Here is a 21,154-nt window from a genome sequence, read left to right as displayed (position 1 = left end):
CCGCTCGTTCGCTCACCCGCCCGCTCGCCCGCCCGCTAGTTCACTTGCTCGCCCACTCTCTAAATCACTCGCCCGCTCATTCGCTCATCCACTCATTCGCCCGCTCGTTCGCTCACCCGCCCGCTCGCTCGCCCGCTCGTTCAGTCGCTCGCCCACTCTTTAAATCACTCGCCCGCTCATTCACTCGCCCACTCTCTAAATCATTCGCCCGCTCGTTCAGTCGCTCGCCCACTCTTTAAAATACTCGCCCGCCCATTCACTCACTCGCCCACTCTCTAAATCACTCGCCCACTCTTTAAATCACTCGCCCACTCATTCACTCACTCGCCCACTCTCTAAATCACTCGCCCACTATTTAAATCACTCACCCACTCGTTAACTTGTTTACCCACTTTTTAAATCACTCATTCACTCGCTCGCCTACTCTTTAAATCACTCGCCCACTCATTCACTCGCTCGCCCGCCCACTCATTAACTCTCTCGCCCACTCTTTAAATCACTCGCCCGCTCATTCACTCACTCGCCCACTCTCTAAATCACTCGCCCGCTCGTTCAGTCGCTCGCCCACTCTTTAAATCACTCGCCCACTCATTCACTCACTCGCCCACTCTCTAAATCACTCGCCCACTATTTAAATCACTCACCCACTCGTTAACTTGCTCACCCACTTTTTAAATCACTCATTCAGTCGCTCGCCCACTCTTTAAATCACTCGCCCACTCATTCACTCGCTCGCCAACTCATTCACTCGCTCCATCACTTACTCCTCCACTCACTTATTCATTCACTCATTCATTCACACAATCACTCGGTCAGTCACGCACCCACTCATCCACTAGCTGTGTCTCTCTCGCTCGCTCGATCATTCACCAAATCACTCCTACCCAGATACTTGGTCGGTGGGTAGGTGAGTCACTCGTTGAATAGGTGAGTGGGCACGAAATTGATTAAGAGAGTAGTTAATTTGTTTGGTGGTTAATTGGTTGGGTGAGTAATTGTGTGTTTGATTGATTGGGAGATTGATTGACTGTGTGGGAGAGATTGATTGTGTGGGAGAGATTGATTGGGTAAGTGATTGATTGGGTGGATTGGTGATTATTCGGTGATTGATTGGGTGGGAGATATATTTATTGGGTGAGTGATTGATTGTGTGGGAGATTGATTGGGTTCTTGGTCGATTGACAGGGTGAGTGAGTGGGTAAGTGAATTAATGAGCGAGTGGGTGGATGGCTGTGTAAGTGAATGGGTGAGTGAGTGAGTGATTGCGTGACTGAGTGAGTAGGGTGCTTGGGGTGAGTCGGTGAGTGAGTGAGTCTGTGAATTAAGGTGCGAGCGGGTGAACAGAAGCGCAAGAGGGGCGTGTAAGCGACCCAGTAAGTGAGTGAGCCGGTGAGTGAGTGACCGCGTGAGTGAGCAAGTGACCACGTGAGCGAGTGAGTGAGTGAGTAAGTGAGTGAGCCGGTGAGTGAGTGAGCTGGTGAGTGAGTAAGTGAGTGAGTGAGCGAGTAAGTGATCGCATGAGTGATTGAGCCGGTGAGTAAGTGAGCGAGTAAGTGACCGCATGAGTGAGTGAGCTGGTGAATGAGTGAGCCGGTGAGTGAGTGAGTGACCACGTGAGTGAGTGAGCCAGTGCGTGAGTGAGTGAGCCGGTGAGTGAGTGAGTGAGCCGGTGAGTGAGTGAGCCGGTGAGTGAGTGAGCGAGTAAGTGACTGCATGATTGAGTGAGCCGGTGAGTGAGTGAGTGACTGCATGAGTGAGTGAGTGAGCTGGTGAGTGAATGAGCCGGTGAGTGAGTGAGCGAGTAAGTGACCGCATGAGTGAGTGAGCCGGTGAGTGAGTGAGCGAGTAAGTGACCGCATGAGTGAGTGAGCCGGTGAGTGAGCGAGCGAGCGGGGGGGGGTGAGGCCCCTGCGTCTTTCAGCACCTTTCACTGCCGGGCGCCCAACGTCACTCTCCGCTTTAAGCGCGCGTGCCTGCCGCTCTCTGTAGGCCGCACGGCAGGAAGTCTTCGCAGCTGTCACTGGGCCCAGCCGAGAACCAAAATAAACAAAAATAATCCAAACAAACAGGGGGATCACCGGCGGTGAAGGGTTCACCATGGCCGTGCCGGAGACAACCGAGCCAGTCCAGCTGAGAGACCTGGGTTCGAGCCCTCGGTCTGTGTGTGTGTGTTTGTGTGTTTGTGTGTTTGTGTGTTTGTGTGTTTGTGTGTGTTTGTGTGTTTGTGTGTGTTTGTGTGTGTTTGTGTGTTTGTGTGTTTGTGTGTGTTTGTGTGTGTGTGTTTGTGTGTTTTTGTGTTTGTGTGTGTTTGTGTGTTTGTGTGTGTGTGTGTTTGTGTGTGTTTGTGTGTTTGTGTGTTTGTGTGTGTTTGTGTGTTTGTGTGTTTGTGTTTTGTGTGTTTTTGTGTTGTGTTTTTGTGTTTGTGTGTTTGTGTGTTGTGTGTTTGTGTGTGTGTTTGTGTGTTTGTGTGTTTGTGTGTTTGTGTGTTTGTGTGTGTTTGTGTGTGTTTGTGTGTGTTTGTGTGTTTGTGTGTGTGTGTGTGTTTGTGTGTTTGTGTGTGTGTGTGTTTGTGTGTTTGTGTGTTTGTGTGTGTGTGTGTTTGTGTGTTTGTGTGTGTGTGTTTGTGTGTTTGTTTGTGTGTTTGTGTGTGTTTGTGTGTTTGTGTGTGTTTGTGTGTTTGTGTGTTTGTGTGTTTGTGTGTTTGTGTGTCTCTCTCAGGTGTTCATAATGGCCGTGTTAGAGACACACAGAGGGATGGGATGCGGAGGTATTCCAGCGGCCCCTGACCATAACCGGGTGCTCCAGTGTAGTTGACGGTCTCGGTCCCGTCACCAGTGACTGCACGAAATAGAAAAGGCCAATCCATTTTAAATGTGTTGACTCTGCCTCTGAGCTCCGTCTCCCCGCGTCTCCCACCCATCACCGCCATCATTCCCCATCTCCCTGCGTCTCCCCCCGTCTCTCTCCCCGCATCCCCTCCCTCCCGTGTATCTCTTGCTCTGTCTTTCCATATCTCCCCGCGTCTACCCCCCGTGTCTAAACCCCGCGTCTAAACCCCCGCGTCTACCCCCCCCCGTGTCTACCCCCCCGTGTCTAACCCCCTGTGTCTACCCCCCCGTGTCTACCCCCCCCCGTGTCTACCCCCCCCCGTGTCTAACCCCTCATGTCTACCCGCCCGTGTCTAACCCCTGCGTCTAAACCCCCACGTCTACCCCCTCGTGTCTACCCCCCCCCGTGTCTACCCCCCCCCCGTGTCTACCCCCCCCCGTGTCTAACCCCTCATGTCTACCCGCCCGTGTCTAACCCCTGCGTCTAAACCCCCACGTCTACCCCCTCGTGTCTACCCCCCGTGTCTAACCCCCGCGTCTTGACCCCATGTCTACCCCCCCCCCCCGTGTCTAACCCTTGCGTCTGACCCCCGCGTTTAAACCCCCTTGTCTACCCCCCCGTGTCTAACCCCCCGTGTCTACCCCGCGTCTACCCCCGCGTCTTGACCCCCATGTCTTCCCCCCCGCGTCTAAACCGCCGCGTCTAAACCCCCGTGTCTACCCCCCCGTGTCTAACCCCTGCGTCTGACCCTCGCGTCTGACCCCCGCTTCTGACCCCCCCCACGCACCCAACAGGACCGCTGCACACGCGACAGCTGCAAGTACCTGCACCCGCCGCAGCACCTGAAGGCGCAGCTGGAGATCAACGGGCGCAACAACCTGCTGCAGCAGAAGAGCGCCGCACTGCTGGCGCAGCACATGCACATGGCGAGCGCGGGCGCCACCTGCACCCTGCAGGCGCCACAGGTGCACCCCATGGTAATGACGGTGATGATGTTGATGACGACGATGACGACGATGACGACGATGATGACGATGACGACGATGTCGACTTGTGTAGCGCCGCCGCGGCCGTTCCCACAGATTAGTCGGAAATGTGAGGAGCCAGTCATAGGCCGAAGCCTCGACAACCTGGTAGTGCAGAGGCCTTGATGGGTAGGCCATAGGCAGAAGCCTCAACAGCCTGGTACTTCAGAGGCCATGATGGGTAGGCCATAAGCAGAAGCCTCAACAACCTGGTGGTGCAGAGGCCTTGATGGGTAGGACATAGGCAGAAGCCTCAACAACCTGGTGGTGCAGAGGCCTTGATGGGTAGGCCATAGGCAGAAGCCTCAACAGCCTGGTACTTCAGAGGCCATGATGGGTAGGCCATAGGCAGAAGCCTCAACAACCTGGTGGTGCAGAGGCCTTGATGGGTAGGACATAGGCAGAAGCCTCAACAACCTGGTGGTGCAGAGGCCTTGATGGGTAGGACATAGGCAGAAGCCTCAACAACCTGGTGGTGCAGAGGCCTTGATGGGTAGGCTATAGGCCGAAGCCTCAACAGCCTGGTAGTGCAGAGGCCTTGATGGGTAGGCCATAGGCCGAGGCCTCGACAACCTGGTAGTGCAGATGCCTTGATGGGTAGGCCATAGGTCGAAGCCTCAACAACCTGGTGGTGCAGAGGCCTTGATGGGTAGGCCATAGGCCGAGGCCTCAACAACCTGGTAGTGCAGAGGCCTTGATGGGTAGGCCACTGGTCGAAGCCTCGACAGCCTGGTAGTGCAGAGGCCTTGATGGGTAGGCCATAGGCAGATGCCTCAACAACCTGGTAGTGCAGATGCCTTGATGGGTAGGCCATAGGTCGAAGCCTCAACAACCTGGTGGTGCAGAGGCCTTGATGGGTAGGCCATAGGCAGAAGCCTGGACAACCTGGTAGTGCAGAGGCCTTGATGGGTAGGCCATAGGCCGAAGCCTCGACAGCCTGGGAGCGCAGAGGCCTTGATGGGTAGGTCATAGGCCGAGGCCTCGACAACCTGGGAATGTTGGGAAGATCTGCACCCCCGCCCCCACCCCGGGGTGCAGCAGTGTGTCTCTCGACGCCTCGCGTTTCTCTTGTTCCATCTCTCTCCCCCTCTGTGCCCCCCCCACCCCCCCAATCCACCATCTCGCAGATCTATCCGATGCTGCAGGGTTTCCCGGCGGCCCACGCGGGGGGCATCTTCGCCCAGAGTCACTCTCCCTACGCCTCCTTCTCCCCGTACCTGCCCATGCTGTCGCAGGCCCCCATGGGGCTGTTCACAGACCTCTCCCTCGGGGGCCACCTGCTCTTCCCGGGGGGCTCCTACCTCCCGCAGCTGACGCTGGGGGACCCCTCCTGCGGCGCCATGGGCCCCGGCATGGCCCCCTCCGCGGCGAGCATGGCGGGGGCCATGGCCGCGGCGGCAGCGGCGGCCGCCGTGTCGCAGAAGGCCTTCCGCAGCGAGGTGATGGGGGGGCGGCGGCGGTGATGATGGCGGTGGCGGCGGTGGTTGTGGTCGCCTGTGTTGAGTTGTGGTGTGGCGGCGGTGGTTGTGGTGATTGTGGTGGCCTGTGTTGAGTTGTGGTGTGGCAGCGGTGGTGGTGGTGGTGGTGGTGACGGTGGTGGCGGTGGTGGTGGCCTGTGTTGAGTTGTGGTGTGGCGGTGGTGGCGGCGGTGGTGGTTTTGGTGGCGGTGGTGGTTTTGGTGGCGGTGGTGGCGGTGGTGGCGGCGGTGGTGGCGGTGGTAGTGGCCTGTGTTGAGTTGTGGTGTGGCGGTGGTGGCGGCGTTGGTGGCGGTGGTGGCGGTGGTGGTGGTGGTGGTGGTGGCGGTGGTGGTGGTGGTGGCGGTGGCGGCGGTGGTGGTGGTGGCGGCGGTGGTGGTAGTGGCGGCGGTGGTGGCGGTGGTGGCGGTGGTCTGTGTTGCATTGCAGTGTGGCGGTGGGTGGTGGTGGTGGGGTAAGGTGGTGGTGATGTTTAGCGGTGTGTTGTGGTCGTGGTGTTCGGTGGTAGTTCTTTATGGCGGTGGTGTTGTTTAGTGGTCGGGTGTTGTGGTCGTATCGGTAGTGGTGGTGGCATTAGTGGTGGTGTTCGGTGGTGGTGGTGGCGCTTGGTGGTGGGATCTTAGTAGTGGTGGTGGTGTTCAGTGGTTTGGCAGCGGGGTTGAGTGCCTGGCGCGTCCCGCATGTATATTGACACCCCGATCGAACACAAGCCAACAGCGTCGTTGTTGAGCTGATTGACAATTTGTCACATTAGCAAACACACAAGTAGCACTTGCACACAATTGTTGGCATCTCATTGCAATCGGACACCGGCGGGTGTCTGATTGAGCTGGAACGAGGCTCTAGGTCGTGGTTGGTGATGGTGGTGGTGATGGTGGTGATGGTGGTGGTGATGGTGGTGGTGGTGATGGTGGTGGTGATGGTGGTGGTGATGGTGGTGGTGATTGAGCGGCCACGTTTCTCGCTTTGTGCTCCAAGTTCCGTTCGAGGAACGGCACGACCCTTGGCATCTTCACGTGTGCGTGTGTGTCGTCTGCCCAGAGGTCGCAAACGGGTTTTGATTCCTTACCCGTACCCGGCCGCACCCTACCCATATCCGGCCGGGTACGGGTAGGGTACGGGTATCGGGTACCCGATTGCAACCTCTGGGATGAAGCCATGTTGCAGGCGCGGGTGGGTTGATTCTAGGAACTTGAATTGTGAGAAGAGACAAGACGTTGGGAAATCAGTGACAAACGGTGACTCACCAGTGACTCACGGTCTACCCGTACCCGTACCTGGACGCACCAGGGTCGCAAACGGGTACCCGTACCCGGCCGGGTACGGGTAGCCGGGTATCGGGTAGGGTACGGGTATCGGGTACCCGGTTGCGACCTCTGCCTCTGCCTCTGGTGCATTGTCTTTCCATCCAGTTTGTATTGTTCCGTCTCGTTGGCATTGTTGCTTCTAGTTGGCTTTGTTCCGTCTCGTTTCTATATAGTTTGTCTTATTTCTTCCCTTGGCCCGAAGGTAAGGCAAATGTCGCGTGCAACATTCGCAAGGCGAGCTTGCACAAATTCATCTTCTTGGTTCTTTCGGTAAAGTGACGTAGAAGGGAAGTAATAAAATAATAGAAATAAAACATAATAAAATAATATAGTATATTATTTTAGTATATTATTTATTATATTATTTTCTTTTATTATGTTTTATTTTTATTATTTTATTACTTCCCTTCTACGTGACTTTACCGAAAGAACCAAGAAGATGAATCCCTGCAGTCACGAAAGCTTTAAATCGAAACTTGCACAAATTGTAAATAATCGGTTTCCCATGACACGGTGCGCGTTCAATCGATGCCCTTTGCCTCAGCCAGTCGGTCGCGACGCGGTTGGTTGATTGAAACGTCGTCGGCTGTCTAGTCTAGGGGGGCACCCCCAGTGGCAGCTGTCCCTGTGTGGCACAGGTCTCATCTTCACGCTGATAGTAGGGACCGCCGCAGTGTTTCACACGACACACACACAGCCTGCGGTCGTTTCACAGGAGGGGGGGGGGGCAATGCTGCTGCTGCTGCTGTGTTGTCTAGTCTAGGGGGGGGCGGGTGGCCAGCACTACAAACAAAGATCCCCCGTGTAGCCTTAACAGACTGTAGGGGCAAGTGCTGTTATCGAGCACCTATGAAGGCCGGAACGGTACACGAGGGGGTGGGTGGCCAGCACCACGCCCGACCGCCTTTGTCTCCCTAGCGGCGATGTTTACACACCACACCAGGTACTCATTTGAGGCTGAGTCGACCTAGGGGAGGCCCAGAACCGGTTCAGATAATTGTCACTGGTATTAGTGGCCGTGAGCGGGAATCGGACTCGGGTGGTCGGGTTCATAGCGCAGCGCGCTAACCGCTACACTATCGCTCGCCAGCACCACGAACACACACACACACGCACACACACTGACACACACACACTGACACACACACACTGACACACACACACTGACACACACACACTGACACACACACGCGCACACACACACAGACACACACACACGTCCCGTAACGCCCCTTTCTTGAAGCTGTGCCACTGACCCTCGTGCACCCATCCTGGCACCCACCACCACCTCCCTCCCCCCTCCTCCTCGTCCGACCGCATCACCGCCCCTCAGCCACATTGGTGCCGAATTACCGCACACTTGTGAATTCTGGCATCGGGGCGGCGGTTTCAAGCGTCGCCCGGACCGGATCCGCCGATGTTTACCGGACCGGAGTGGCCGCTCGACTCCGGAGTTGGCACATGCAGACACAGAGAGAGAGAGAGACACAGAGAGAGAGAGAGAGAACGAGTGAGAGACACAGAGAGAGAGAACGACAGAGAGACACAGAGAGAGAGAGAGCCAGGGTGTGTGGCTGGAGTTCCGCCATGCGCGGCTGACCCACGCCGTGCCGGCCTTCAAGGAGCAGTGGGCGATGGAGGAGGCCGTGTGCTCGGTGGCAGATGACGGGGAGCTCTGCATGCTGATATGAGCTACCCGTCGGAGGCCGTTGGACTGCGAGGGGGGCTGCGTGCAGAACGAGAGGGAGCGAGAGAGTGAGCGAGAGGGTGAGCGAGAGGGCGAGCGAGAGAGCGAGCGAGTGAGCGAGAGAGAGAGTGAGTGAGAGAGCGAGCGAGTGAGAGAATGACTGAGAGAGTGAGTGAGAGAGCGAGCGAGAGAATGACTGAGAGAGTGAGTGAGAGAGCGAGCGAGAGAATGACTGAGAGAGTGAGCGAAAGAGCGAGCGAGAGAGCGAGCGAGAGAGTGAGCGAGAGAGAGAGCGAGAGAGTGAGCGAGAGAGAGCGAGCGAGAGCGAGAGAGCGAGCGAGCGAGAGAGTGAGCGAGAGAGTGAGCGAGAGAGAGAGCGAGCGAGAGCGAGAGAGCGAGCGAGCGAGAGAGTGAGCGAGAGAGTGAGCGAGAGAGCGAGCGAGCGAGCGAGAGAGTGAGCGAGAGAGTGAGCGAGAGAGTGAGCGAGAGAGTGAGCGAGAGAGTGAGCGAGAGAGTGAGCGAGAGAGAGAGCGAGAGAGTGAGCGAGAGAGTGAGCGAGAGAGTGAGCGAGAGAGTGAGCGAGAGAGAGCGAGCGAGAGAGAGCAAGCGAGCGAGAGAGTGAGCGAGAAAGTGAGCGAGAGGTGGGGGTTTACATAAAGCAAAGTAAAAAAAAATGTACGAAATGATGAACGAAGCAAAATGCCGACTACACCAAGCATCTTCTTATTTCCACTGATCGTAAAAAAAAGAAGAGAGCGAGAGAGATAGAGAGAGAGAGAGAGGGGGGGTTGGGGTGATGTTAAATAATTAATTAAATTGGCGCACGGGGCAGGACTGGGTTCACCTCGTAAACATGACAAAGATGACGACGACGACGATGAATGATGGTCAAGTTTCAAGTGTGTTGTAAACTATAAACTATTTTTATTTTGCTAGGTAAGGTCACGCTGAGCTGTGACCTCGCCATCACAAGCGAAGTGGGCTTATCATCAGCATCATCATCATCGCGTGGACATTTATAGCGGTAGCTAAACTACTCTTAAACGCGCGGATGTCGACTCTAAATGTGGAGGGAAAACCGGAGGACCCTGAGAAAAACCCACGCGGCTACGGAGGGCGTCAAGGTCGGGATCTCGAACCCACAACTTGCTGTTTGCCACGCGAGGTAGTTGGGGTTGTATTTGAACCCAGCCGACAACTCATCAGGCCGGGGTAGGAGTCCCGTTTGCAAGGAGCGGCCCTGGGTCTCCTCTGTCATCAACATGACACGGAGATGCAGAGATATTGTACGCAGAGATGCGTAGAGCTGCAGATATAAGTTTGTGCGAGCGGGGTAGCAGTCTGATTCACAAGCAGTGACCCGGAGCATTTGTCTGTCAGTAGGGGGGCGATCGTTGCTACTGTGGGTGGGTCTAGCCTAGGGGCACCCCCAGTGGTAGCTGTCCCAGTACATTAGTGTGCTGTGAAGGGGGCGATGATGGCTGCTGTGTGTGGGTGTAGCCTAGGGGCACCCCCAGTGGGAGATGTCCCTGTGTGCTTATTAGTCTGGCAGTAGGTGGGCGATGATTGCTGCTGCTGCTGCTGCTGTGTGTAGCCTGTGGGTCACTCCGCAGCTCGGCGATGGGCAGGTCACGTGTGGGGTGGGGTAACGTGTGGGTACACGGCCACCTCTTCCAGCACTTGCAGGTTCGCCACAGGGTTCACGCTCGTAAAGGCCTCTACCAGGCGAGACAGGGAGAGAGGAGCACGGGGATTAGAGAACACACGCAGGGCAGAGTTCGCAAACGGGTTTTGATTCCTTACCCGTACCCGGCCGCACCAGGGTCACAAACGGGTACCCGTACCCGTACCCGGCCGGATACGGGTACCTGTACCCTACCCGTACCCGTTCCCTACCCGTACCCGTACCCTACCCGAAATGAGTGACAAACGGTTACTCACCAGTGAATCACGGCCTACCCGTACCCGGCCGAACCAGGGTCGCAAACAGGGTACCCGTACCCGGCCGGGTACGGGTACCTGTACCCTACCCGTACCCTACCCGAAATGAGTGACAAACGGTTACTCACCAGTGACTCACGGCCTACCCGTACCCGGCCGAACCAGGGTCGCAAACGGGTACCCGTACCCAGCCGGGTACGGGTACCTGTACCCTACCCGTACCCTACCCGAAATGAGTCACAAACGGTTACTCACCAGTGACTCACGGCCTACCTGTACCCGTACCCGGCTGCACCAGGGTCGCAAACGGGTACCCGTACCCGGCCGGGTACGGGTAGCCAGGTATCGGGTAGGGTACGGGTAGCCGGGTATCGGGTAGGGTATGGGTATTGGGTAGAGTACGGGTATCGGGTAGGGTACGGGTATTGGGTACGGGTAGCCGGGTATCGGGTAGGGTATGGGTATTGGGTAGAGTACGGGTATCGGGTAGGGTACGGGTATTGGGTACGGGTAGCCGGGTATCGGGTAGGGTATGGGTATTGGGTAGAGTACGGGTATCGGGTAGGGTACGGGTATCGGGTACCCGGTTGCGACCTCTGACGCAGGGTAGAGACCATCGTCACGTTGATCTCCATCGAGCAGTGGATAGACCCTGACGAGGGCGAGCTCACCGCGAGACGGGGGCACGAGAACGTGGGTCAGGGAGGCCTCGTTCTGGGCGTCCAGGAGGCGAGCGTGAGGCCTGGGGCAGGCCTCGCGGGACGGTGGCGGCCATCGGTCGAGGCCAAGGGGGGGTCGGCTAGCCGCACCTGGGGAGGGCCGCGTCGTGGTGGCTCTCGGTTTTATTTCAGCGAACCGTCGAAACACCGGAGACATTTTCAACATATATATATTGATGAATAATGAGGCGGACCTTGAAATATCGAGTTTTAGGGTTTTTTCTTTTAACTACCGAATTCGAAAAAAAAAGATTAAACTTATGACTTTGGTTGAATTTCGATTTAAAGCTTTCGTGACTGCAGGGATTCATCTTCTTGGTTCTTTCGGTAAAGTCACGTAGAAGGGAAGTAATAATAATAATAACCACTGGTTAAGACTTAGGCACGGAGCGGCAGCCATAAGGGGTTTGGAACGTTCCCGAGAGGGGCGTCCATCCAGGAGACGGAATGATGATGACAGCTGCCGTGCGGTAAGGGGGGGGGGGGGGGCAGGTGTTCATCGCTCCATCACCGTTCCCTGAGAGGGATGCCGTCAGTCAGCAGTAGATAGACCATGGCCGATGGTGGTGATGGGGTTTGTTGTGAGGCTCGCTGCCACCGCCGCTGACGACGACGATGACGACAATGGCGAAATAATGATGGTGGCTCACAATGACGATGGTGGTTGGTAACAATGATGGCGATGGTATTGATGCCCATCACGATAACGATGATGATGATGGGGACATGGATTCAATCAATGATGATGCCGATGACAACGACGACATTTATAATGACGATGATGATGCTGATGCAGGTTATGCAGCCTCTCACTGCTGATGATAACGATGATTGGGTTGATGACGATGTTGAAGATTGTGCCCCTGACGAAGATGACGGGCGGTGGTGGTGTCGGTGGTGTCGGTGGTGGTGGTGGCGGTGGTGGTGGCGGTGGCGGTGGTGGTCCCGCCGGTAATTTTTCATGGGCCTCGTGAAATTACCATCACTCAGTACAGTGCCGTGTCCTTTACTCTCAAAATAACCCCTCATTTGATATCTCGATCCCCTGATGCACACCCCCCCCCACCACTCACCCTCCCTCCTTCTCAACCTCACGGTATTTTTAGCATCGTCGCCTCCGATCTGTTTAGCGGCTGTGAGCTCTAGACACCCGGGTCTCCCCGTGTCTCTGTGAGCTCTTAATATCCAGTCTACCTGTGTAGTATGTGAGTTCTAGACTCACAGACTCCCAGTGTGGATTGTGAGTTCTAGAGGACCAATCTCTCTCTGTGAGCTCTTAATATCCAGTCTACCTGTGTAGTATGTGAGTTCTAGACTCACAGACTCCCAGTGTGGACTGTGAGTTCTAGAGGACCAATCTCTCTCTGTGAGCTCTTAATATCCAGTCTACCTGTGTAGTATGTGAGTTCTAGACTCACGGACTCCCAGTGTGGACTGTGAGTTCTAGAGGACCAATCTCTCTCTGTGAGCTCTTAATATCCAGTCTACCTGTGTAGTATGTGAGTTCTAGACTCACGGACTCCCAGTGTGGACTGTGAGTTCTAGAGGACCAATCTCTCTCTGTGAGCTCTTAATATCCAGTCTACCTGTGTAGTATGTGAGTTCTAGACTCACGGACTCCCAGTGTGGACTGTGAGTTCTAGACTGCCAGTCTCCCTGTGTGGACTGTGAGCTATGGAGGCCCTGTCACAATAACCCCACACTCGTGTCTTAGCAAGTGCCTCGGTTCGACTTCCAAATCCCTGTTTGTAGGTCTTCGTGGAGGAGTTTGTAGGTTTTCGTGGAGTTTGTAGGTTTCCATGGAGTTTGTAGGTCTTCGTGGAGTTTGTAGGTCTTCGTGGAGTTTGTAGGTCTTCGTGGAGTTTGTAGGTCTTTGTGGAGTTTGTAGGTCTTCATGGAGTTTGTCGGTCTTTGTGGAGTTTGTAGGTCTTCGTGGAGTTTGTAGGTCTTCATGGAGTTTGTAGGTCTTTGTGGAGTTTGTAGGTCTTTGTGGAGTTTGTAGGTCTTTGTGGAGTTTGTAGGTCTTCGTGGAGTTTGTAGGTCTTTGTGGAGTTTGTAGGTCTTCGTGGAGTTTGTAGGTCTTCATGGAGTTTGTAGGTCTTTGTGGAGTTTGTAGGTCTTTGTGGAGTTTGTAGGTCTTCGTGGAGTTTGTAGGTCTTTGTGGAGTTTGTAGGTCTTCGTGGAGTTTGTAGGTCTTTGTGGAGTTTGTAGGTCTTCGTGGAGTTTGTAGGTCTTCGTTCAGTTTGTAGGTCTTCGTTGAGTTTGTAGGTCTTTGTGGAGTTTGTAGGTCTTCGTGGAGTTTGAAGGTCTTCGTGGAGTTTGTAGGTCTTCGTGGAGTTTGTAGGTCTTTGTGGAGTTTGTAGGTCTTTGTGGAGTTTGTAGGTCTTCATGGAGTTTGAAGGTCTTCGTGGAGTTTGTAGGTCTTTGTGGAGTTTGTAGGTCTTCATGGAGTTTGTAGGTTTTCGTGGAGTTTGTAGGTCTTCGTGGAGTTTGTAGGTCTTTGTGGAGTTTGTAGGTCTTTGTGGAGTTTGTAGGTCTCCGTGGAGTTTGTAGGTCTTCGTGGAGTTTGAAGGTCTTTGTGGAGTTTGTAGGTCTTCATGGAGTTTGTAGGTCTTCGTGGAGTTTGTAGGTCTTCGTGGAGTTTGTAGGTCTTCGTGGAGTTTGTAGGTCTTTGTGGAGTTTGTAGGTCTTCGTGGAGTTTGTAGGTATTCGTGGAGTTTGTAGGTCTTCGTGGAGTTTGTAGGTCTTCGTGGAGTTTGTAGGTCTTCGTGGAGTTTGTAGGTCTTCGTGGAGTTTGTAGGTCTTCGTGGAGTTTGTAGGTCTTCGTGGAGTTTGTAGGTCTTCGTGGAGTTTGTAGGTCTTCGTGGAGTTTGTAGGTCTTCATGGAGTTTGTAGGTCTTTGTGGAGTTTGTAGGTCTTTGTGGAGTTTGTAGGTCTTTGTGGAGTTTGTAGGTCTTCGTGGAGTTTGTAGGTCTTTGTGGAGTTTGTAGGTCTTCGTGGAGTTTGTAGGTCTTCATGGAGTTTGTAGGTCTTTGTGGAGTTTGTAGGTCTTTGTGGAGTTTGTAGGTCTTCGTGGAGTTTGTAGGTCTTTGTGGAGTTTGTAGGTCTTCGTGGAGTTTGTAGGTCTTTGTGGAGTTTGTAGGTCTTCGTGGAGTTTGTAGGTCTTCGTTCAGTTTGTAGGTCTTCGTTGAGTTTGTAGGTCTTCGTGGAGTTTGTAGGTCTTCGTGGAGTTTGAAGGTCTTCGTGGAGTTTGTAGGTCTTCGTGGAGTTTGTAGGTCTTTGTGGAGTTTGTAGGTCTTTGTGGAGTTTGTAGGTCTTCATGGAGTTTGAAGGTCTTCGTGGAGTTTGTAGGTCTTTGTGGAGTTTGTAGGTCTTCATGGAGTTTGTAGGTTTTCGTGGAGTTTGTAGGTCTTCGTGGAGTTTGTAGGTCTTTGTGGAGTTTGTAGGTCTTTGTGGAGTTTGTAGGTCTCCGTGGAGTTTGTAGGTCTTCGTGGAGTTTGAAGGTCTTTGTGGAGTTTGTAGGTCTTCATGGAGTTTGTAGGTCTTCGTGGAGTTTGTAGGTCTTCGTGGAGTTTGTAGGTCTTCGTGGAGTTTGTAGGTCTTTGTGGAGTTTGTAGGTCTTCGTGGAGTTTGTAGGTATTCGTGGAGTTTGTAGGTCTTCGTGGAGTTTGTAGGTCTTCGTGGAGTTTGTAGGTCTTCGTGGAGTTTGTAGGTCTTCGTGGAGTTTGTAGGTCTTCGTGGAGTTTGTAGGTCTTCGTGGAGTTTGTAGGTCTTCATGGAGTTTGTAGGTTTTCGTTGAGTTTGTAGGTCTTCGTTGAGTTTGTAGGTCTTTGTGGAAGAGTTTGTCCCTCAACGCACACACGCAACCTTTAGTGGAACTGGTTTCGGCCAAAACCTCCCCCCCTCCACCTCTCCCAACGCTGAACAATTCACTCTTTTTAAATCCTTTATATTAAGTTCACTTGCTTGCTTGCGCACTTACGACCGTGCACATCTTTCGGTCGTTTTTTAACCCACTTCCCGTGATCCAATCGAGCTGACATTTTGCACACAGACTCGTTGTTAGCGTGACAATTTATTTTCGTAAAAATTTTTTTCCAAAATTTTCCACTTTTTAGGAAAAAACTAATTTCATATTTAATTTCAAATACCAATGTGATAAAAATGAAACTCTTACCCAAGAAAAACAGAAATGAATAATAAAATAAAACCGATGCCATGCATATAAAGGATTTATAGTGAAAAACTTTGTTTTTACGGGTTAATTTTTTAGTCAGGAATCATTCACAGCAACAGCAGCGTCATCGCCCTCTGCTGTGCAAACTTGGGCACGTTTCTCCCGCCGACTAATCTCTAGACCCCTGGCCAGAGGTCGAAAACGGGTTTTGATTCCTTACCCGTACCCGACCGCACCAGGGTCGCATGTGTGCAGTGTGATCCACGTGCAGATACCCCACTGATTTACCATGACCCCCCCCCCCCGACTTTGCTTCTCAACGGCCGAGCGAACATTGAGAGAGCAGCCGACGGCTCCCCATCTGGTGACGCTTGTGCCTCGCAGCGGGCACCAGAGGTCGCAAACGGGTTTTGATTCCTTACCCGTGCACGTACCCGGCCGCACCAGGGTCGCAAACGGGTACCCGTACCTGTACCCGGCCGTACCCGTACCCTACACCCGTACCCGGCCGGGTACGGGTATCGGGTACCCGATTGCGACCTCTGGGATGAAGCCATGTTGCAGGCGCGGGTGGGTTGATTCTAGGAACTTGAATTGTGAGAAGAGACAAGACGTTGGGAAATGAGTGACAAACGGTGACTCACCAGTGACTCACGGCCTACCCGTACCCGTACCCGGCCGCACCAGGGTCGCAAACGGCTACCCGTACCCGGCCGTACCCTACCCTACCCGTACCCATACCCGGCCGGGTACGGTAGACTCTGAGTTATCCGCGTGCAGGTTTATCTGATTTGCGGATTAACCGCTGCGCAACGGAGATGATGTTGACACCAAAATTAATAACCCGTGGATTTTCCCTTTAAGCCCAAATTGATGATCTTTAAAGCAGTTCTGCACCGCTATTTTTGGAAATGTTTATTTTTGCAAGTCACACGACGCTCAACCCCCGAGCGAACATTTCGCTCCGGTCCGCCCGAAATCCTCGTGATCACCTCCAACACGACGGCAGTTGCCATGCCTCGGCAAAAAGCTGGCCGCGGGGTTTGGTTGATGTTGATTGGCACGGCTCCGCAGTCATCCACTTAGCGGGGCTCAGTCTCATGCTCTGCGGGAGCCAGGAAAGTGTTACAACGGAGCACGCGCGTGCATCATCCATCGATCGTCCACCGGCCGATCGTTCGTTTTCTTTGGCATAGGGATCCGTGGAAAATGAATGTTTTGGGATGATCTCCGGCCGTCTTGCCCGCCATCAGCGCGGGTGATCGAGAGTCAACTGCGTTGCCCACAGTTCATCTGGAACAAACTATTCACTTGGCTGGGGGGAAGGGTGTGTGTTGGTGGTGGTTGGGGTGGCCGTGGTGGTTGTGGTGGTGGTTGTGTTGGCCGTGGTGGTGATGGTGGCCGCGGTGGTGGTGGTGGTGGTTGTGGTGGTGGTTGTGGTGGTGGTTGTGGTGGCCGTGGTGGTTGTGGTGGTGGTTGTGGTGGCCATGATGGTTGGGGTGGCCGCGGTGGTTGTGGTGGTGGCCGTGGTGGTGGTTGTGTTGGTCGTGGTGGTAATTGTGGTGGTGGTTGTGGTGGCCATGGTGGTTGTGGTGGTGTGTGTGATGGCCGTGGTGGTTGTGTTGGCCGTAGTGGTTGTGGTGGTGGTTGTGATCGCCGTGGTGGTGGTGGTTGTGGTGGTGGTTGTGATCGCCGTAGTGGTTGTGGTGGTTGTGGTGGTGGTAGTGATGGTTGTGATGGCAGTGGTGATTGTGGTGGTTGTGGTGGTTGTGATAGCCGTGGTGGTGGTTGTGTTGGCCGTAGTGGTTGTGGTGGTGGTGGTTGTGGTGGTGGTTGTGATGGCCGTGGTGGTTGTGGTGATTGTGGTGGTTGTAGTGGTGGTTGTGATGGCTGTGGTGGTTGAGGTGGTTGTGGTGGTGGTTGTGATAGCCGTGGTGGTTGTGGTGATTGTGGTGGTGGTAGTGGTGGTTGTGATGGCCGTGGTGGTTGACGTGGTTGAGGTGGTGGTGGTGGTGGTCGTGGTGATTGTGGTGGTTGTGGTGGTGGTGGTGGTTGAGATGGTTGTGGTGGTTGTTGCTGCTATTGTTGCTGTCGGCTTTGTTTCGGGAAGGCGCGACCCAATGACAAAAAACGCGAGCCGGCTCGCCGCTCGTTCGTTCGTTCCGGCCTTGCCTAGACCACCAACTCTAAAGAACTGAACACGCAGCCCCCCACATTCTTGTCTGGGGCCTAGCCTATGGGCACCCCCAGTGGCAGCTGTCTCTACGCGTTAGTCCTCTACCAGTAGCGGTAGCGACGATTGCTGCTGCCGCTGTGTGACCTAGCCTATGGGCACCCCCAGTGGCAGCTGTCTCTGCGCGTTAGTCCGCTACCAGTAGCGGTAGCGACGATTGCTGCTGCCGCTGTGTGACCTAGCCTATGGGCACCCCCAGTGGCAGCTGTCTCTACGCGTTAGTCCTCTACCAGTAGCGGTAGCGACGATTATTGCCGCTGTGTGACCTAGCCTATGGGCACCCCCAGTGGCAGCTGTCTCTACGCGTTAGTCCGCTACCAGTAGCGGTAGCGACGATTGCTGCCGCCGCTGTGTGACCTAGCCTATGGGCACCCCCAGTGGCAGCTGTCTCTACGCGTTAGTCCGCTGACAGTAGCGGTAGCGACGATTACTGTCGCTGTGTGACCTAGCCTATGGGCACCCCCAGTGGCAGCTGTCTCTACGCGTTAGTCCGCTGACAGTAGCGGTAGCGACGATTACTGTCGCTGTGTGACCTAGCCTATGGGCACCCCCAGTGGCAGCTGTCTCTACGCGTTAGTCCGCTGACAGTAGCGGTAGCGACGATTGCTGCTGCCGCGCGAGCGAGGGCGAAATATGAACGGTGCGCGTGGCGTCCTCACGGTCGCTTTGTACGCGTGCGAGTACAAGTCAGAGGTCGCAAACGGGTTTTGATTCCTTACCCGTACCTGGCCGCACCAGGGTCGCAAATGGGTACCCGTACCCGGCCGGGTACGGGTACCCGTTCCCTACCCGTACCCTACGCGAAATGAGTGACAAACGGTTACTCACCAGTGACTCACGGCCTACCCGTACCCGGCCGCACCAGGGTCACAAACGGGTACCCGTACCGGGCCGGGTAGCCGGGTATCGGGTACAGGTATCGGGTACCCGGTTGCGACCTCTGGTACAAGTTGAGCTTCCTTGGCGTGCCGGACGTAGCCAACCGTGGGTCGTCGGGAGGTATGAGGAGGGGGGTGGCGGGCGGCGGGGGGGGGGGGGGGGAGAGAACGACAACAAATCTAAACGCACGACAAAAAAAACTTTCAAAAAGTTGTTTTAAAAACAACGGTTTTATGATCAACTTAGTTTAACTCGCGGTCGAGGAGGACGTCAATGGCGCCTGGGACACGCGGCGTTTTTGACCTCCACAAATCTATCAATAATAAGGCGTCCATACAGAAATGTCAATTGCTTTAAAGCAGCGAATTAATTTATTAATTGATACAGAGGCATGCGTTGTCACCCGATCTGAGCACGTGTGCGAAAATGTGGAATTGATTGGACAACGGGAAGTGGGCGACATTTTGATGACAAGATTTGACCCACGACAAACAGAGGGATCAGGTTAAGTAAAACCCGTTGAAAAATCCCTTCTAAGGAAGCTGCCCCCAGTGAAGAGAGAGATTGCGTGCGACGATGGTTTTTGGGTCGCGTCTTCTCCCGCTTGCTTGCTTGCGTGCATGCGTGCGAGCGTGCGAGCGTGCGTGTGTGTGTGAGCGTGGAGAGCTGCGTTTGATTGTGTCGCCTTGGGAGCTGGTCTGTCCGCGAGGGCTGTGATGCTTCGTGTAGATCTGAGCTCAGAGTCCCGATACCTCTTTTCCACTGCGCCTCCGAACCGTGCCGAGCCTGCCCCAGTTGTTTTTTTTTCCACTGCAGTAGCGAGCCGTGCCGACCAACGTGTCACACACGCACGTGAATAACGTGTCGTTAGCCCCGCTTCCTGGCCCTGCTTGGCCCCAGAAACAGGTAGAGACGTCTTCCCGTGAGACCAGCGTAGCGCGGTTTGGCTAAACGTGCTCAGTAGAACGCCACCCGTGCCATGAAGGCACCGTGCTGGCCTGGCACGGATGTGGCAGTGGAAAAGGGGTATTGCTGTACAAGTCACAAAATGATGTTGTTTATTCTAATTATTATCACTGCATGAAGACGTTTTTTTGTACTTGCTTTATTCCCGATAGCAGGCTGTACAAATTAGAGTTTTATTATTATTCTTTAAACGCATCTAATCCAATAATTATTTTTCATTTTCTATTTTTGTTTTTCCCCCCCTGTATCTACCCACAATGCACTGCTGGGTGTCGCACAACGCACCTCTGCTTGCTGGTTTTTGTTCCCTGTGCTTTGCCCACTCCCCCCCTCCCCCCGTCCCCTCCCCCCACTCCCTCCCCCCCCTCCCCCCCATCCCCTCCCCCCCTCCCCCCACCCCCCTCCCCCCTCCCCCCGTCCCCTCCCCCCACTCCCTCCCCCGTCCCCTCCCCCCCTCCCCCCACTCCCTCCCCCCCTCCCCCACTCCCTCCCCCCTCCCCCCATCCCCTCCCCCCACCTCTCCTCCCCCCTCCCCTCACCACCTCCACCTCCCCTCCCCTCTACCCTCCCTCCATCCCCCCCCCCACTTCTCAACGCTCGCTTCCCATTGGCCCGTTGCCGTCATGTGCTCGCTGGCTGGCTAGCCGACTGCCCAATCACTGAAGCGACCGCTCCAGGCAACCTTTGACCCGGTACTTTGACCTTTCACCTCTCGGCCTTTTTTCTTTTGCTCTTGTTAAGAAGCTGACGGGCAGCCGCCCTCCCGCGTCGTCGAAACGGCGGGGACCTTTGCCCCCTCTCCCCACGCTCAGCGGCCGCGTGGAATTTGTTACACTAGGGGGGGGGGTGCTGGTGGTGGTGGTGACCTGGTCGTGGCGAGGGGTCAGGGGTTGAAGGGCATTATAGGGTTCAAGATTAAGTCCCGAGAATCAGGGTTCAAGGAGGGATAAGTTTGTTGTTATTCTGGGGGGGGGGGGGGGGGGGGGCGGGTAACCAATCTGGCAAGGAACACGGCTTAGGGTTGATAGGTCAGAGGTCGGGGTTAGGGGTCGAGGGTCAGGGTCCGGTCGTGACGTGCCACTCGGTTTTTAAATAAATAAATAAAACGCCGTTTTTGGGTGAGTAGGAAAACTAATCGTCGGTATTTACCCCTTTCCTGGCAATAATAATAAGAAAACATAAACCAGGAGGTGTGTTAAGGTGTTCACACACCCGCATGGATGCCTCTTGCAAGGCATCACGTGCTGTGTAAACCACACGCACACACACAGTGCCTGTGACAAACGTGCAGACAGAGACAGCGGCCTTCTCTTCGTGGCCTGGTCTCACCACCAGTGTCAGAGCAGAGAACGCCAAACTGGCGACCAGTACAAGGGCAATGCCACTTCTTCTTGGTTCTTTCGGTAAAGTCACGTAGAAGGGAAATAATAAAATAAAATAATGTCCAGGGAATTCAGAGCTCGGGGTGAGCAGCTACAAGATGGGAGCTTTTTTTTGGCAGTATCAGAGTATGAAAAAATAAGAATAGGTTTTATACCCAAGGGGTAGGATTAGGCAAGGTTTAGGTCAGGGTTAGTTTAAAGTCAGGGTTGGGTTAGGATCAGGGTTGGGTTAGGGTCAGGGTTGGCTTAGGATCAGGGTAGGGTCAGGGTCAGGGTATGGTCAGGGTTAAGTTAGGGTCAGGGTAGGGTCAGGGTCAGGGTATGGTCAGGGTTAAGTTAAGGTCAGGGTTAGGGTCAGGGTTAGGTTAAGGTCAGGGTTAGGTTAAGGTCAGGGTTAGTGACCCTTGTTCGTCATGATTGCTTCTAAAGTTTACGTGTATGGGGGGCAAGGAGTTCCAGACGACAGAATCCAAACTAATCTCGCCCACCCACTGAAGCCACATTTCACTTGTACCAGTCACGCGGTCGCACCTC

At 54.5% G+C, this 21,154-nt stretch overlaps 1 protein-coding gene across 5 annotated transcripts in view; it reads left to right on the top strand.

Moving 5' to 3' along the window:
- The window catches only part of LOC133357314 (muscleblind-like protein 2), a 96,475-nt gene that overhangs the window by 48,421 nt on the left and 26,900 nt on the right, over positions 1-21,154 (top strand). For 4 of the 5 annotated variants that reach the window (XM_061575198.1, XM_061575197.1, XM_061575196.1 and 1 more), the window contains exons 4-6: positions 3,624-3,806; positions 4,982-5,293; positions 19,883-19,930. In XM_061575198.1, the coding sequence (XP_061431182.1) occupies positions 3,624-3,806; positions 4,982-5,293; positions 19,883-19,930 (543 nt within the window). The remainder of the gene's footprint in view (positions 1-3,623; positions 3,807-4,981; positions 5,294-19,882; positions 19,931-21,154) is intronic. The other variant, XM_061575199.1, reaches the window with a different exon arrangement.

This window comes from Lethenteron reissneri, chromosome 57 (genome assembly GCF_015708825.2).
Source record: "Lethenteron reissneri isolate LAM-NWPU_2019-01 chromosome 57, ASM1570882v1, whole genome shotgun sequence".
NCBI classification, from domain to species: Eukaryota; Metazoa; Chordata; class Hyperoartia; order Petromyzontiformes; family Petromyzontidae; genus Lethenteron; species Lethenteron reissneri.
The sequence above is the reverse complement of the archived record's forward strand: the minus strand, read 5'-3'. Positions and strand labels throughout refer to the sequence as shown.